This window comes from Fulmarus glacialis, unplaced genomic scaffold (genome assembly GCF_000690835.1).
Source record: "Fulmarus glacialis isolate BGI_N327 unplaced genomic scaffold, ASM69083v1 scaffold2521, whole genome shotgun sequence".
Taxonomy (NCBI): Eukaryota; Metazoa; Chordata; class Aves; order Procellariiformes; family Procellariidae; genus Fulmarus; species Fulmarus glacialis.
The window spans coordinates 73713-90694 of NW_009190717.1; the positions used below are offsets into that span (position 1 = coordinate 73713).

At 38.5% G+C, this 16982-nt stretch overlaps 1 protein-coding gene across 1 annotated transcript in view; it reads right to left on the reverse strand.

Annotated features, from left to right (window-relative positions):
• Window positions 1–16489, reverse strand: part of CLUAP1 (clusterin associated protein 1) — a 71493-nt gene extending 55004 nt beyond the window's left edge. The window contains exons 1-4 of the mRNA XM_009586225.1: window positions 16389–16489; window positions 14255–14339; window positions 9723–9902; window positions 8494–8589 (exon numbers count right to left, since the gene is read on the reverse strand). Coding sequence (XP_009584520.1) covers window positions 8494–8589; window positions 9723–9902; window positions 14255–14339; window positions 16389–16489 — 462 coding nt within the window. The remainder of the gene's footprint in view (window positions 1–8493; window positions 8590–9722; window positions 9903–14254; window positions 14340–16388) is intronic.
• Between the last annotated feature and the right edge of the window lie 493 nt (window positions 16490–16982).

Consider the following 16982-nt stretch of genomic DNA (forward strand, 5'->3'; position numbering starts at 1 on the left):
GAAGCCATCCTAAATTCACACACTCCCTTGCTGCACAGTAATGTCACCATGCAGAAAGCCAAACACACTTACTAGCCACAAAAAGCAGGAGCAGGAGGGTGCTACCATCTCTGCAAATGCACCCCACCACTTCCCTTACTGAGAATCTTCCCCCAGGAGCTTTATACTTCATTAACAATGAAGAGCCACTATTGCAAAACCATTCTGCAAATATGCCCAGTGAAGCATTTTCAACTGGTAATGGTTTTCCATCATTACGCATCAAAAACGGATAAACCAGCTTCCTGCATGCTTGATGTATGGATAAATGGATGCACGTATCTTCTGAACTGCAGTAAGGAACCAAGGCAAGTAATTAAGCATGACCAGCACACAAGTCACTCACGATAACTGTGGTGTAATATACGTATATATTAATGTGCTCAAGGTCTAGCAGAGGTTTCTAAACACCTTTTTTTGTGATAAGGACCAGAAATGAAAGCTTTTTTCTAACACACTGGTCTTGCACCAAACATTTTTTGACCACACGTTAAATCCTTCCTCGTTTTTCAGGAGCTCGTAAGCCTGATGCATACAAAAGTTACCTCCTCACTGCCACTGTTGCCTTCAGTCTTAGTCCAGGAAGCATCACATCCCCTACTCCTGCAGATAGGGGTTTTGCAACTACTGCTGTCTCTGCAGGCAATAAAGCTCCTCTTTTGAAGAGTTTATTATTCAGGGAGTTTACTAACACACACTGTGATCACATTTGGCCAATATAAGGAATGGATCATTAGGCATCGTTATATATGAACAGGAAGGTACAGGAGGGACATAAAAAATAATGCAGACCTTCTGAAGGAATCCAATACTTCCTAACAGTCTATTTTCCTCCTCAAGAGATTAAAGCTCAAGATAATTGAGAATTTTGCTGCTTCCAGGCTATGCTGCTTTCTTGTATGCTCATCTCGGCAGTCCACAAAGGGAATCCACAGAGACATTTCCCTACTCAGCAATGCAGAGCCCTCAATCAAAGACAGTGTCTGAAACCCCCTGGCTATCCCGACGTGTAAAAAGCATGCCACAGGAAGATCTGACACAGAGAACCAACTGGAAAGCATAATTTTTCTGCAGACCAAAAAGAATCAGAAGGCCTGCCTAGCCAGATAAGAAGTAATCTGAACATATGCTTTATGACAGATGAAACCCCTTACAAATACTGGTATACAGAGCTCTGAGGCAAGAAAGGGAACTTTAAACCTTTCTGACAGGCACGAAGTTATGCTGCTCTGTTCCCTCCCCACACACCCTTCCAGGTCCACCGGTCTTCAAGAGCTGATTGCGCTGAATTACCCTCAGCTGACAAACCCCAGCACGTGTTTACTGTTATCTTCCTACATCCTTAAAAACCTCGCCTTTCATTTACTTCATGTAAGGTTTCATGGCACTCTGCATTAGTAAAGCTTGGATTAATCCACAGGACTACAGGGTGTCACTTAATGGGTCCTTAACCAGGAGGTGGCTTGTGATGTCTCTTCCATAGTCTGGCAAGACAACAAGGAACATATCTCTTCTAGCAGAGCAAAAGCTAGGTTTGCGAGTGAATTCCCCAATATAAACAGATAGAAATGTCCTTGGGCAGCATGGACAGGTGGGAGTTTGCTTTTTGTTTTTTAAAGGGAAAAAGAGCAGGGTCATGAAAAAGGCAAGACACCCAGTCAAACAAAAATCTTTTCAGTTTCTCCTTTTATCCACATTCTTCTGTAACAAAATTAGAAATAGAATTTCCTTTCCTTATAGATAACATGTAAGAAAACTTCAGGACGGGTTATGATTTTCTTAAGAAAAAAAAGCAACAAAAAGGAGTATATTTTTCAGCAGCATCTTTCAGACCTCAAAGATACATGAAGACATCATGCAGAGTTGCAGGAAAGGTAGGAGCAGGCATTGTGTATGCAGCAATACCACCCAAAGAGATAGTTTAAACTTTTAGTTAACATCAAGCTTTTGACTTCAGTAAACATTGCCATACAACTCAGGTTTCCATTCTCAGCAAAGCTTAAGCAGCAATAAGTGGAGTGGCTGTTGTATTCCAGCAACACAAATACTGGGTGACTCTCTTTGGGCAGGAACAAAGGCACTTTAAATAGCTAAAAATAGCTAAAATCATTGTCCTTATGTTTAAGCCAGCACATTTTCCTCTTATGTAATTAAAATTTTGACATGGCTATACTTTCTGTCTCATGAAGGAAGGTTAGGAATAATGAAACCTCACCAGATAGCCAGAAGACAGTGTTTCTGATTTAGCCTAATTAAGTGGAACTTCTTGCAGGCTCATACAGGTTTTGACAAATGCTGTGACATACAAAAGATGGTTCAAATGCCATTTTCTTCCCCGCCAAACTAGAATGGTCTTCCAAAACAGTCTAGAATTGAGCTACAAGAATTTACATCTTCCAACTAGCTGACAAAATTATCAATGCACTGACTTAATTGGTCCCCATACTGCAAGGCGAAATGTGACACCCATCAATTTATAGCTGACGCTATGCCTTCAAGCTAAATACTCCTTGGAAGTTCACTACAAAATCATCTTTCATAAAACACATCCACAAATGTTATATCCATGTAGCATATAACCATGGTTATGGTTAAAGCAATCTAAAATATAGGACAGTATTGATTCAACTATACCTTACAGTTGCAAGGTTTAATTTTGGCTTCTCACTTTGCAATAAGCCTTTTTCCTCAAAACTGATAGGTTAGGTTTTGGTTAGAAGCAGGACAGTTCAAAAAAATTGATGCAAACCAGGTAATTCGCCAGAGTTCTGGCAATTTCAAGTTACCAATTTCCACTAGAAATCATATGTGTGGCAACTTTGTAACCAAAGCACAGGAAATGAGAGAAATTCATTTATCAGCCTCCCCCAGGCAGTATCTCGTACCCAGAACTAACATTTGGCAGATGGAAAATGTTTCCAACGTTACAAATAAAATAATTTTTTTTACTTAACTTTCAAAGAGTACTGAATAATGCAGCTGTCACTCAAATCAGATCTACCTCTCTACAGAAAGAGTAGGTGGCAAGCTACAACAGCGTGAGCGGGGGGAGGCAGGGAGGAAGGGTTCTTTAATCACAAAGCTGCGAATAAAGAGATCCAAGTTAAATGTCCTTGGTGGCAACTCTTCTCGTTGTAAATAATACCATCCCAGTTCCACAGCTGGATCTAAACGCCTTTGGCTCTCCTAAGAGTTTAATTCAAGCATTCACAAACTGAAGTCAGTAAAGAGATTCTCAATGACTTCCATCAGTTTTGGAACAAGCTTATACTGTTATACATAACAAATATACATAACAAATATACATAACAAATATACATAACAAATATACATAACAAATATACATAACAAATATACATAACAAATAACACTCGTAGCAATACCCTGTACTTACTTAGAAATTTATCCTCCATACATTGGGAAACACTTTATCTGGCTGTTAAAAGCCTTAGTCTACAAAATTACAGAAATTACTTTATTTATACAAGAGGATACACACGGAATAAACAGTTTGTTCAAGGTCACAGACGGAGTAAGTGCCAAGAGGAGCATTAGAAAACAGACCCACTGCGTTGCCTGTCTTCAGCACAAGCTAACTACATTAAAAAAAAAATTATTTTCATCTTTCTTCAGTTTTACATGGCTTAGAGCTAATTAAGAGGTAAATAAAATGAAAACAACCTTGAGAAGGTCAGAAATCTTTATGCCTGCCACCAGCACAAAGGCAATTTTATTCTGGAATTTTTTTGCTTCATTATCTTACTGCATCTAATAATTCAGCAAGTCTAAGCAAGGCAGCTTTTTGACAGGCTCCTGCTAACGTGTCCACAGGACCTCTGGCAGATGCAAAGTGGCAGGCACTCAGAGTCAGTCAGCTTCGCTGAGGTGTTACAAATAGCTGTGAATTTTTCCTTTTGGATTTTGGATGTTCAATGTATGATAACTCAGGAGCATCCTTCCTCAACTGACCACAACTGGCCTTGACAGTCACTACTGCTTTATTTTGTGCTAAAGAATTATTTGGATCACCTCATCACCTCTCCCTCCCCCCAAAGATTCATCTTGCCTTTTTCCCCACGAATGACCGATCATCGGCTGCTATAGGGTATAGAGGACCTCTGACTTTTCTAACATCTTTTGGCCATCTACAAGACCACAGCAGTTAGCTGTGTAGGTCCAGAGGCAGCCACCACATGTGAAACCCAAAGTGAATGCATAGTGAAGTGGTGCTGCATTTTGCCCGAGTACTGACATTAATTCTATTGCTGCTTTTCTTGATTTTGGGCTTGACAGGCTTAATCACAGCACTGGTATTTTCAACTTCTACTTCTTTTAATCATCCTAAGCATTTAGTATAGTGTATGAAGAGGGAGAAAGAAATCCAAACAAAATTTCCCATCCCCACCTCAAATCCAAATCAACCTCTACCTTCCCCATCAAAAAAAAAAAAAAAAAAAGCTTAAAACGGATTAAGGAAAACTGGAACTCACAATGTCTACTTACTCTTCCAAAGCTAGTTGTAAATATTCTGAAAATTGAGGCTACATAGTAATGCAATGCCAAAAAAGTCCCCCTGGCAGTAAAGGAAACAATAAAGATGAAGACATACGTCTCTGAGCATAGAATTTGTTTCTCATCTAGGGATCTCGCTGTGTTGTACCACCGACTCCACTACACTCTACGAACTCCAACTTTGCAACTTCTATACTCTAAGACTTGGACCAGTAAGACTGGAAACTGCAACCTATCTTGCAAATGTAAGGCTTAAAGGCGTTTTAAATAAAAATTCTGTGTCTCCACCATTGCACTGCCACAGGACACCAATAACCTATACTGTGCTCATCCTCAGTTGGTCTAGAAACAACACAGCTTCAATGGAATTCAACATTTAACACCAAATATCCTCTGATCAAGAAAGACTTTTAATCCCTTTCCCCCTTAGTGCTGCATTGTTCCCCAAAGTTAACTGGGCCAAGCTCCCATTTAACAGTTACCTGACAGTGCAGGTGATACAGCCGTAATAACACACATGCATCGCCTGTACTTCGCCCCCTCCACACCGGGTGCTCCACAACCTGCTGCACAAGTTGGGATCCACAGATAGCGGGAAAGGAAATCTCTTTACCTATCTGCAGGGCTGGAACCAAATGGCTTCTCTTCACATTTAAGCTTCCTGCTGCTTTAGGATTGTTAATCAGGTAATGCCTTCCTCTTCTTTTTCAAATATAAAATCTGATTTCTTTTTTTAAGCCAAAAATGACATTTGTAATTTTCATCTGATGAGAAAAGTGTAGCTTTTGGCATTTTTTTTTTCAAAATCTTAACTAACAGCATCATAGTCTGAATTCAGCAAACGAATACCTGTAGGTTTTGTTTCTTCCTCTGTTCTTAAATTAAAGGGTTTTTTACATTATAAATTAACCTTGAAAGCAGTTTACATATACATAGGAACTATATATCCAGTCAGGAGATAATGTATTTGCAAAGGCATCAGAAAGCCACAGTACCAGACTTCCAAGAAAACAAATACAGACTTAAACTCTTCCCAATAAATAGGCACATACATTTACATCACTATGTACCTACAATACATCTAATAGAACCATTCCCTTAATAAACTCTTCTCTAGCTGAAATTTGTTTTCATTCAGAAAGTAATTTATTAAAAAAAGCGTTCCGTGACTTGGAGCAATAAAATTTATCTAACATATAAAGCTTTTCTACACAGTTTCTATACAAATTATGTGCAAAAAGAACTCCAATAAAGAAAGTAAAGGTTGTGACACTAATTAGAGTCAATATTTCTAAAGGAAATAATGAGTTTTACTTCACTTTTTCCCAATGATCTTTCCCCAAAAGCTGCTCAGACTATGAGAACAGACCTAGTCAACCCATTAGTGCCAAATGCTGGCATTTCTTTTACAGTTACTGGAAAATGAAGCAGTCTTCACTTAGGATAGAAACAAGATATATCATCAGTCTGTCTAAGCCTAGGTAGGAAGATTCTTCATTTAAATATTTGGAAATGGATGGATTGGGGGGGGCAGGGAGGGGGGGGAAAGACATTCAGGGAACATAAAACTACCATGTTTTCAAATTCATTAAAACAGTAACACAGCTGTCGATGCATTTCAGTATATGCAACAGGTTTCAGGACATAAAATGTAATGAAAAAATAAACCATACAGCTCTTCTATCGCCCTTTAATAGCGCAATCCCTCTGCCAGTGCAATTTATTGTGTGCATTACTTAGCCATGCAACATCAAAAGAAAATAAGCAATGGAAATCAATAATCTTCACATTAAAAAATAATAAAAGTAACCTTAGATTAATGGCAACTAATTTGATATCTACAGACAAAGCTCTAACTCCCCACATGAAGCCAAAATCAACTGCACTTCTACTTCTGCCCACCTGGAATCGGGTGGGAAGGGCGGGCAGAGGATGCCATCCCTGTGATCTTCTGAGCACCTCACCAACTCTGTGAAAGATCCAGGGAAGACGTGTGAAATGATGAAGGGCAATTCCTTACTGCCCTCAACACTGGCTACTCAGCAAGAACTGCAGCTCCACTGACTGCCGTGGGCATTATCAGACCTAACAGCGACGGAAGAAAACAGCAGCATTTGGCTCTAAGCCTCTCATTTGATGAGCAAATTTCATACCTCAAGTGAAGGGCAGAGTTGGGTGCTTATAATTAAAAAAGGAAAACTTGACAAATTCCACTGAACAACTGGTTACTGCAACCTCATGGCTTTTAACCTGAAACCTATTTGCTTTGCTACAGGTTCAAGTCTCAAACTTGTCACACACTTATGTACCAAACTTGGCATTTAACACACAAGCCAAAAATGGGTTCTTCAGGTTTAACAAATCACTGAAGAAGGCTGGAACCAGTCACAAATCATTAGGAACAGAGCATCAAAGTCTCTTCTGCTGCTCTCTAGAGGTTCTCACTGTGCTGTCATAGTGTCACCTTGTGCTTTTAAGATATAAACTCGGAGCTAATGAGACAGAAGCAAAGGTCATCTTTCCTAAGACGGGATTTCTTAAAGACAACAAGTTCAATCTGTCAAACCTTTTTGGAAAATGTAAACTGTGTACCTATATAGGATTAGTTAGCCCCATCTTGTGCACTCAGTCATTATACCACGAGAAACATGCCCTCTCTATTGTATAAGAAATACCATCCTTTTAGAAATTGCACCTTTAAATAGTCTTCCATTGAAGATTTCTTAATGGACCCAATGAGAAGTGGCTGCACTGAAGCACTTACTCATCTCTTGATTTTTTATTTCATGCTTTCAGCACACTGCACTTGTGCAGGTCTCTTTTCTAGGGCCCAGTTCTAAAGTCAGTTGGACTCCTAAAAGCCTTGATTAAAAGTGATTAAACAATGCCCAATTTCAAACCAATGCTTGAGTACTTCTTAAAAATGTTGCCTCATACTGACCTATACTTGACTTTTTAGTGGAGTTCTTAGGGATGCTGTACACAGAAAAAAGAGTTTAATGGCCCAAAGCAAATATTAACATGTTAGGTAGCATTCGTGTGAAAACTATTTCAAAGCCAAGAAATTAAGCAAAGAATGCATGATGAGAAGTGACTGATTAACGGTTTTGTGACAATCATGTATGTTGAATTAAACTGGCATCACTTCTCTCTCCCTTTTGAAATATCAATGCCTTTCACACTGCTGCATACCATGCTGACTTACGTATCTAGCAGAAAAGGCAGTATTCCACAGATAATCTTCCCTGTATATCACCTACCCTTTGAAACACTTCTACTCCATCAAACAAGGATCTGGGACCATTAATCGTCAAGACACACAGTCTAGGGCTCTTACAGGGTGCACTTCCTACAGCTCAGATATTGCAAATCTGAAGATTACCAAAAACAGTACTAGAACATTCAGGGTTTCCCTTCTTTAAATGTCTATTTTCAGAAAATGAATAACCTCCAGCATTGCAGATAAATGCATTTAAGAAAAGAATTGAAACTTACTGGCAGTGTTTCAGGACACTTCCGTGACTTCATGCAACAGCTTGTGATTTTACAACTAAGCTGAAGAATATGTACCCTGCAGGCTTGCGAGGCCTTCAATTACTGTAACAGAAATAATGAGCCTTGCACTTGGAAAACTAACGGCATTTATCTTTCAGAATGTATCTATCCCCACCACTAAAATGTACATATAAAGTTAATATTTCCAAACAGTTCTACAGAGAGTGTTTCAGTTTTCTGCTAAAGAGAAAATGTTCTCCCAGGCTTACTGCAATCCAAGTATGAATATGAGTGGGAAGGAAATGCAAACTTTCAGACCCATTCCTTCAAACTCAAAGAATATTCATTTTAGATGCAGCCGATAAGAACTACTGATACTTTTTCACCTTTTTCCTTTGCAGCACTCAATGAACACAAGTTGTTATACACTCTCCAGCGTGTACTTACCCTTAGCTCAACTTCTTTGCCAAGTAAGTCATACAAACTTGCTCCTTTGGAGGTAATTTCGGAAGCAAGCTGTCTAGCTGCCTTCAAGTCAGCAATCTGGAAACACAGCAACAGCACTGGATAGCAAAAGAGCATCCCCAATATCACAAAGAAAATCCACGACAGATTTTTCCCATTTTGATGTTAAAATCACATAGGACGTCAGCACAGTGGCCGAAACTCTACTCTACTCTACTTCTATAGTATTGAAGAAGTTGTCCACTGGAATCAGAGGGAGCCTGTCTCTTGCCTTTAAAATGGTCTAGATGAGACACCGTTTAGACATTGGCTTCTGGGGGAAAACCCCGCCACTTTAGGCTAACAAAAAAAAAAAACAACAACCTCCTCAAAACTGTGACTTGGCCAATTGTTGGTTCATGTGCTGCCCAGGGCAAAGGGAAACATCACCGTTTTCATACGCAAAAGTAAAAAATACATACACCAAAAGGTATGTGACTAGCACATTGCATAGGTAATGAATATTGATCACCTACAAGTGTTTTTTCATTATTTCTTCAGGTGCTTTCTTCAGAGAGACACACCAGACTTATATAGAGGAAAAATCGCTTGTGGTTCTGCCATTTTTTCAAGAATGGTAGTATTATTGCCTAACAAGCAGGCATGACATAGTATAACCATAAAAGAATCAAAGACTAAAAATATTAGAATATAGAAGAGGTGCTAAAACTAACAAAAAGCAGTAACAGGAATTTCTCTTATTTAATAAAGTGTTGGGTTTTTTTTAATATCTAGAGATGGCATTTATTTTAAGGGCTTGAACAGCTTTGATATCTGTTAGGGTAACATGAAGATTTCCCTTTCCTTCAATGCAAATGGGCTGAAAACCAACTTTCAGTCAGTATTCTGCAAACTCCTGTGGCAACAAGGTTACGAGATAGAAACTAGTCTTTATTCCAGCCTTCTCCAATATTTCTATGATTTGAACAGCAGTCCAAACCAAAGATAACCAATTTTGTGCCACTGTTGCCTTGTATTATGCTTCTGGTTGAGAATTCACAGAGGTTAAAACAAATCATAGCATATGACCTCAACTACAGAAAGTATGAGTTAAAACCATACCCACTCCCTGCGAGAGCATTCTCTACTTGAGTTTCAGGTAGAAAATGGATTTGTTTTTCATAAGTTAACACAAAACCCCTGCCCAAAACAGGAGTATAAGTTTTCCTTACTTTTGAGCCAAGATCAAACTTGAACTTGCTGCTGTCTTCCTCACTCACGTCTGCACGTTCCACTCCCTTGGTATTCATAGCACCATAAAGCACAGAGGTGACCTTTAGCAGTTCCTTCACTGCATAGCCATCTGCCTGGTAAAGCTTCTTAGTGTTGAGCTTTATGTGAGCTTTGGTAGCCTTTGGGAAGAAAGAACGAATTCATCGTGTCACAAAGAACAAAATCCTCATTTACCTCTTCACACTTCCCTCGAAAGCTCTTTTTGGGGGCACCATGCTCTGCTTTACGGAAATAAATCTTCCTATTTGGAAACACAAGTTTGCCTCGTATTACCGATGTGTCTAGAAGAAATTTTTCTGAAACATGTGCACTTTCTGCATGTCAGAACATTTGCAGATAATTGCCAGAATGAAAAAACTCAAACTATCCATTAATTCTTCCCTGCATGAAGATCAGCAAAAACCCTGTGCACCACTTAAATTCAAATTAAGTTTAAGTGGAATGTAAGTGCTGCCCAGGTCTTGTGACGATGCTGCAGAGAGGTAAATTTCACCCTTAATGAGTTACAAGAATAAGATAAATTATCCTAATTTAACTGTCTTCTATTCCAGCAGTACTTTCAGAATATTTTATTGTTTCTCTCAAATTTCTCCCTGCTAGGATATTAGTGATTTTATTCCCTTGTCTTCCATCTCTGAAAAGTATAGACAGACCACTAAGGAAAAAACCATTAAAAATTATAATACTATCTTTCTATACTTCAAAATAATAAAGGGGAAAAAAGAGCATAATAGAAATGATACATCTGTCACAGAAAGGACACAAACGTTGCTCTTGAAATTCCTGACAAGATTACATTATAAATGAATAGCCCCAAGGAGCCAACACCAAAAAACTTCGAGGCAGTCTTCCTGATGGCACGACCAAACAAGCAAGCAAACAAAAATTGATCACTGGTTATGAATACAAAAACTAAGCATCCAAATGACTTAACATCTTCCTTTCAGTATCTTTTTAAGATGAAACTTCTGCTAAACTGTTTATCCTTTGGGAATACCGTGTGGAAGAAAGAATCTATCTATGATTCACTCGTGGTGTTACACAACTTTGGTATTGCAGTGTTACCGTAAGCAATTCAGACCCCCCTAGGGCTCTGACAGTGCAAGACCTTCGATCTGGGGAAAAAGACTCAAACATTAGAATGGATGGCTAAATTTTGCCCACTCTGCACTGAGCTTCACTGAATAATTGACTGCAGGAAAAATTCCTGTGAAACTGAAGAGAGAAAGGACCACATGTCAAACCATGGGTTTAGCTCCAACTTTTCAAAGAACAAAGGAAACAAAGCAAATAGTTGTTGGCCCATGTTTCTTTGTACGCATCTTGTCAAACTTTGTGACTTTACAATCAGATTTCCATTTCCAAGAAATGTTTACCTCTTGCCTCTCTCATCCCAAAATCTCAACCCAGCAGAGGAAACTGACTCTACATCTGCTTCCTGCCGGCAGGAACTCAGCTGAAAAGTGAAGTCAAAACTTCCAGAACAGATTGCTGATGTTGTACACCCTGAGCTGGGGAAATACGAGACTTACGGTACAAAAAACCCTAATTGCTTTTGAAAATTTTGACGAGCGTGACGTCAAATAAGCCAATACACAAAGTGGAAAGCCAGATATGTTCTCCTTCCTTCCCTTTCAGTAGAAGGAATCTAAAAAACTAATCGTAGAAACATTAGGTATTAAATTTTAAGAGAAGCAGGTCATTAAATTGACAGAATCTGTTAAACATCCCCTACACAAAGAAGACTAATGCACCACATCATAAAGGATGTTGTTAAAGACAGGAATTCCAATTTCAGTTAGAACGAGAGGAAATGGCCTCAAGTTGCACCAGGGGAGGTTTAGATTGGATATTAGGAAAAATTTCTTCACCGAAAGGGTTGTCAGTCGTTAGAACAGGCTGCCCAGGGAAATGGTTGAGTCACCATCCCTGGAGGTATTTAAAAGACGTGTAGATGTGGCGCTTAGGGACACAGTTTAGTGGTGGACTTGGCAGAGTTGGGTTAATGGTTGGACTCGATGATCTTAAAGGTCTTTTCCAACCTAAATGATTCTATGATTCTAAGAGAGAAAAATCAATGTGTAGCAAAAGGGAAAAAAATGTTTTTTCACTCAAAGACTACTTAAAAAGAGGAAAAAATACACAGACGAGTACATACATTTTTCAGATTGACATAATGGCACTGCTTACTCAAGAAGGTAACTTCATGTTTGGAAAGCTTGAGACAGTCACCTATTTTATAACAACTCTAAATAGTTTTAAAGTATCATTAAAAATCACCTCCATCTATTCTGAAGATCAAATTACTACAATGCAATAGAAAAGAGAAATAGAAATATACTGCAAAAATGGCATCAATAGCCAGAAAGTTTGCTTTACTTTAAAATCTGCTTTATTATTATCATAAAGCCAAATTTTGACAGCGTGATGGAAATGCAAACAGCCCAGGGAAGAACCAGAACTCCCAGCCGAGTGCTCCAGCCATTCGGTTGCAGAGTCATGGGCCTGTCTAGCCCAAACATTTCACATTCTTTCCTGTACAACGGCACATTCTTGATAGGAAGAATGAGGATTGCTCTCACCTCCCTGTCTTGTTTAATACTTAGGATAGTCTCCTGGGTACTGAAGTAGGGGCTCTAAATCTCCAAAGGCTGAAATGGGAATTGAATACATGATACTTCCCGGAAAGCACTCAGGAAGATTATTAGCAGATATCGCATCAACTGCTTCTCCCATCACTTTTTAAAAAACAAATATGTCTACCTTTTGCAAAAAGTTTGATACCTTGGTTTGCTAAGTATGTTTTCATGAATGCATTTCTATGAGACTAAACCCATCGGAGGCTTTTTGCTGCACTCTACCTCAAATTTGGATCCAGGTGGACTCAAGTAGGAGCCAGGTATTGAGCCACACAGACTAGGGCAGTTCTAGGTGGGCAAATGATTAAAAAACCACATTAGACAACCCTGCAGACACTTCAAAAACTTTTGGGTCTGAAAAGGAGACGTGTGGTAAGTTCTCAAACTACCTGTAACACAGAGCAATACATAATTTGTGTAAAAAATTAACATGTCTTTACTCCTTGTTCAGTAAAGGAGAGCAATACTCTAGCTATATTTCATGATGATTAATCTATCCTGATATTCTCTTCTGAGACAACTCTGTCTCCATCAAATCTCACATCTGGCTACAGATGTATAAAGCTATTAGCTACTGCAGAAGATAACTGTGGATTCCATGGACAGCGAATTATTAAGGAAATGCCTACAAGCTTTTCTCATTCTGAAAATGCTAAAAACCTACAATAATCCCCATATTATCTTGTAATATTAACTTAGACTAACTACAGGATGATTAAAGAAATTTCCATTCATTTCATTTTCTGAATCATATCATGTAATTCTTCAAAACCCTTGGGATTTCTTACATGAAATCAGCTATTAAAAGGAAAATATATGCACGACATTATTTCTGCTTCCATACTTGTCCTTTTAAAACATGGAGGGAGGAAATCCCTCCAAACAAAACAGATCTATTCACTACATCTTATGATGCTTCAGGGCTCAAAAGTGCATTCTGGTATGTACGGAAGTGTATCATGCTCTGAACACAGTAAAATTAAGGATTAAGAAAATTTATGGTGGACATCATCACAAATCAGAAGGGAAAAGCTGGCTTGGTTATGTGTCATTTTAATATATTTTAAAAATTCAAAAAAATATTATAAGAAATTAATCTTTGGTATTATCATAAAGACGTCCATTGCATGCAGACCCACCCACAGCCCCATTAAGTTTTTCCACCTGATTAAGAGTGCTATGTAAGTGTGTCATAACAGCAAAGGCTCATGCTGCATCAAAATAACAAGAATGATATGAAGGACAATGTTATTTTATTCCACGAGACTAAAAAAGTTGATGGCCCAATTCAAGTATGCTCATGCATAACATGGTAAAAGATTTGATCTGAGAAAAATACGGCTCAATCTAGTAAGTGAGAAGGCTCACACAATAGAATACCAATATATGATTCTATATCATAACGAAAACATCAGAAGTTATGACCATTGAAGTATACAAAAGAATCAGGCATCCAAAGTTAGCAATAAATATGATGGGATCTCTTCTGAGCCCATTTAAATGGCTTCAAAAAATTTCATACCTACAGCTGTATCTTCCACTATTACCTTTTTATAAATATGAAGTGATAAGGATGAATATTGTTTTACTGTTAGATGTTTAGATCCCAGTTCTGCAAAGAGATGTACATAACTCTACATGATTTCAGTAACAGCATGCCCCGGCCTGTTCAAGTTTATAACAGCACAAGACATACAATACACCACAAGAACACAATACATACTCAGCCACCCATTGCAAGGAAATTGCAAGAGGTTAAGAGAGAAAGCATTAAAGCTAATATGGAACCAGTATTTCAATGTGCTTAAGGACAACTCCTTAGGCAGACTTACCATGAACTGAGCCACTGCCTTAATGAAGAAAACCCGGTCCTGTTCTGTCTCCACATCAGGAGGAATATCAGTCTGAGGTTCATACCTGTGGGAAGAAGCATGCGTAGATTCTGGCAAGAAATACGTGTGCAATATTAAAGAGACTGGTTCATTTGTGAGGCAAAAATCAAAAAAACCAAGGATGTATGAGACTGGAAAATAAATCTTTAGCTCCTACTGCAGACTGGGGTATCCAGACCCTGGAATGCATACGATGTGTTTGTGTACAAACTGCAAAAGCTGTAAAACCTGAGATGCTTCTCCAGAAGGAATTGTTCCTGTGGCGTCCTGCATACATCTTTTCAGTCAGTTTCGCAAAGGAGCAAAATTTAGCTGGCTCAATCAAGTCTGTGAAACACTTATTTTCAGAAGTAATTTACTACTTAAATCACAAGCTGCTTATATAAATCAAACTAAACGTAATCATGTGTGGCTTCACAATTTAAAACACCAGGCATACGACTGAGTTAATACTCCCAGTCTTTCCGGTGGTATGTTAAAATGACTTGTACTAGATTACTATTGTTGGCAATAACAAAAACAGCCATCTTGTCCTTTAAAATGCAATGACACTTTTTCACACTTTCAAAATACACAAGAAAAATTCATACTCAGACATCATTTCAAACATATTACTTTCAAAAAGTAAATGAATCTTATGAAAAAGCAAATTGAAAGATTGTGAAATGCTTTAAAAAAAACACTAGCGAAATGCAGAAACTTCTAGAAGTCACCAGCCTACAGGAACCAGAGAAGAAAAAAAGTAAATTCCCAGTCTCATAAAAGGCTTCAAGATTTTCAGCTTCAAGATTCAGACAGGCAAAAAAGCATCTTCTGATTCAAATCACATTTGAAATTATGAGCAAGGCATGTGCAAAGTAGCCTCTCCGCTTTCAAGTGTAATTAAAAGGCTTCTAGAAGCTGGGAAAGCTGTCCGCCTGTGTCAAGTGTAATTCCGGCCCGTAACAGAAAAGGATCCCACTGTTTAGCTGCTATTTGGTCTGAAAGTGAAGCACTTCACTATTAGGCATAGGGTTCCCAGTAATCTTATAACACAGAAGTTTAAGCTTTTAAAACTGTTCAGGTTCATTAGAGAAACATATTTTTAAAACAATATTTTTGTTTTCTTTCGATTGCTCTGTTATTTTACTGTCACATACGGGGCGGGGGGGGAGGACACTGATTTATGTTTTTACACGAGTTCAAAACAACCAGTAATTTAGACCCCCAGCGTAACAGCAGTATTTTAAAGAATATTTAAGTAACTTAATCCAAGTAATTGTGAATGGTTGTAAGTATTTCCCTATTTTATTACAATTGCAACAGTATTCAGCAAATTTCTAACCACTCAGTAATTAAACTTAATGGATACTAATTATGAATCCAGGCCAAATAGCAATTGGGCAAGCGGGTCATTGTCATATTTTCAATTGTAATATTCTACCTTATGAGGAGCTTAAAAAACTTTATTTTTTCACTTACATGGGAGAAAGAAGATTATGTATAATTTGATTTGCACCTCAAGTTTCATAAATATTTAACCAAAGTCTGTCAATGGGTTAAGTGGGTGTAAAACTACAACTGGATAGTAGTAGATTAGTACTGTATCCTTTTTTTTTTCTAAACATGGCATAGATGCTAGACAATAGCCGCTTGAACCAATAACAATTGTCGCAACAAGGTAAGAACTAACTGTATCTTGGTAAGTTCTCACTGTATATCACCCTGTTTGGGGTACAAAGTCAGATATGGGCAGAATGGTAATGGAGCTTGTAGAATATGTGAAAGAGATGTGGCTACTTTTGAGTAAGTATGTCCACCTTCAGGATGCAATCTCTGCCAGGACTGAGTCATTGTATTTTCTACTTCAACTACTAAAACACTTTTTTTTTGTTGTCGTATAATTAAACTAAACACCTGCAAACCTAACTACATTTTCTATCTGATATTTAGAAGAGTAGACCTCAAAGAATGACTAAATATCACTATGTTCCTCTTTAAACTTCTTAATACAGTTTCACACCAAAACATCAGCTCCAAGCATACCTATCACATCCCAGCAAAAGCCCCAACATCCGTTAGCCTAATCACCAACCTTTTCACTAGCCAGAGGAGCACTTCTGAAACAAGCATGAAGTTTGGGGTATGGAAATTCTCCATAGATATGAGTCGGGGATATCCCAGTGCCCTCATCATCTCAGTAAAATCTGAAAAACAACCAAGAGCAGGAATTCCTTCTTACATATCCAACATGGACATTACCAAGAACTCCAGTTCCCACAGCATACTGTTCATTTACCATTACGTATGCCCTGTTCAAAGTACTGTTAAAAAAAATTCTGAATGGATTAATTAAAAAAATAAGTATCATTTCAATAGAAAACGTGCCTGAGTAAAAAGACGACTTTTTAACAAGAGATTCACTGGGCAGAAACAATGTTAAAACAGCTTCTCTTTACAAAACACACCACTTAAATGCAGTTAACTATGGACTGCGGTGATCACCACTACGCAGCGGCTGTGCTACCCCAGTCAAAAATGTGTCCTTGTAAAGCCCCAGCCTGCCAGTCAATTTAAGGAAAGGCTCCAACCCTGCAGCAGGCTTTCCTGGAGCCCTCGCCTGAGGCACCGCTTAGACCCCAAGCGCCCCTCTCCCGCCCGCGCTGCCTCCTGGAACTCTAAGTGAAAC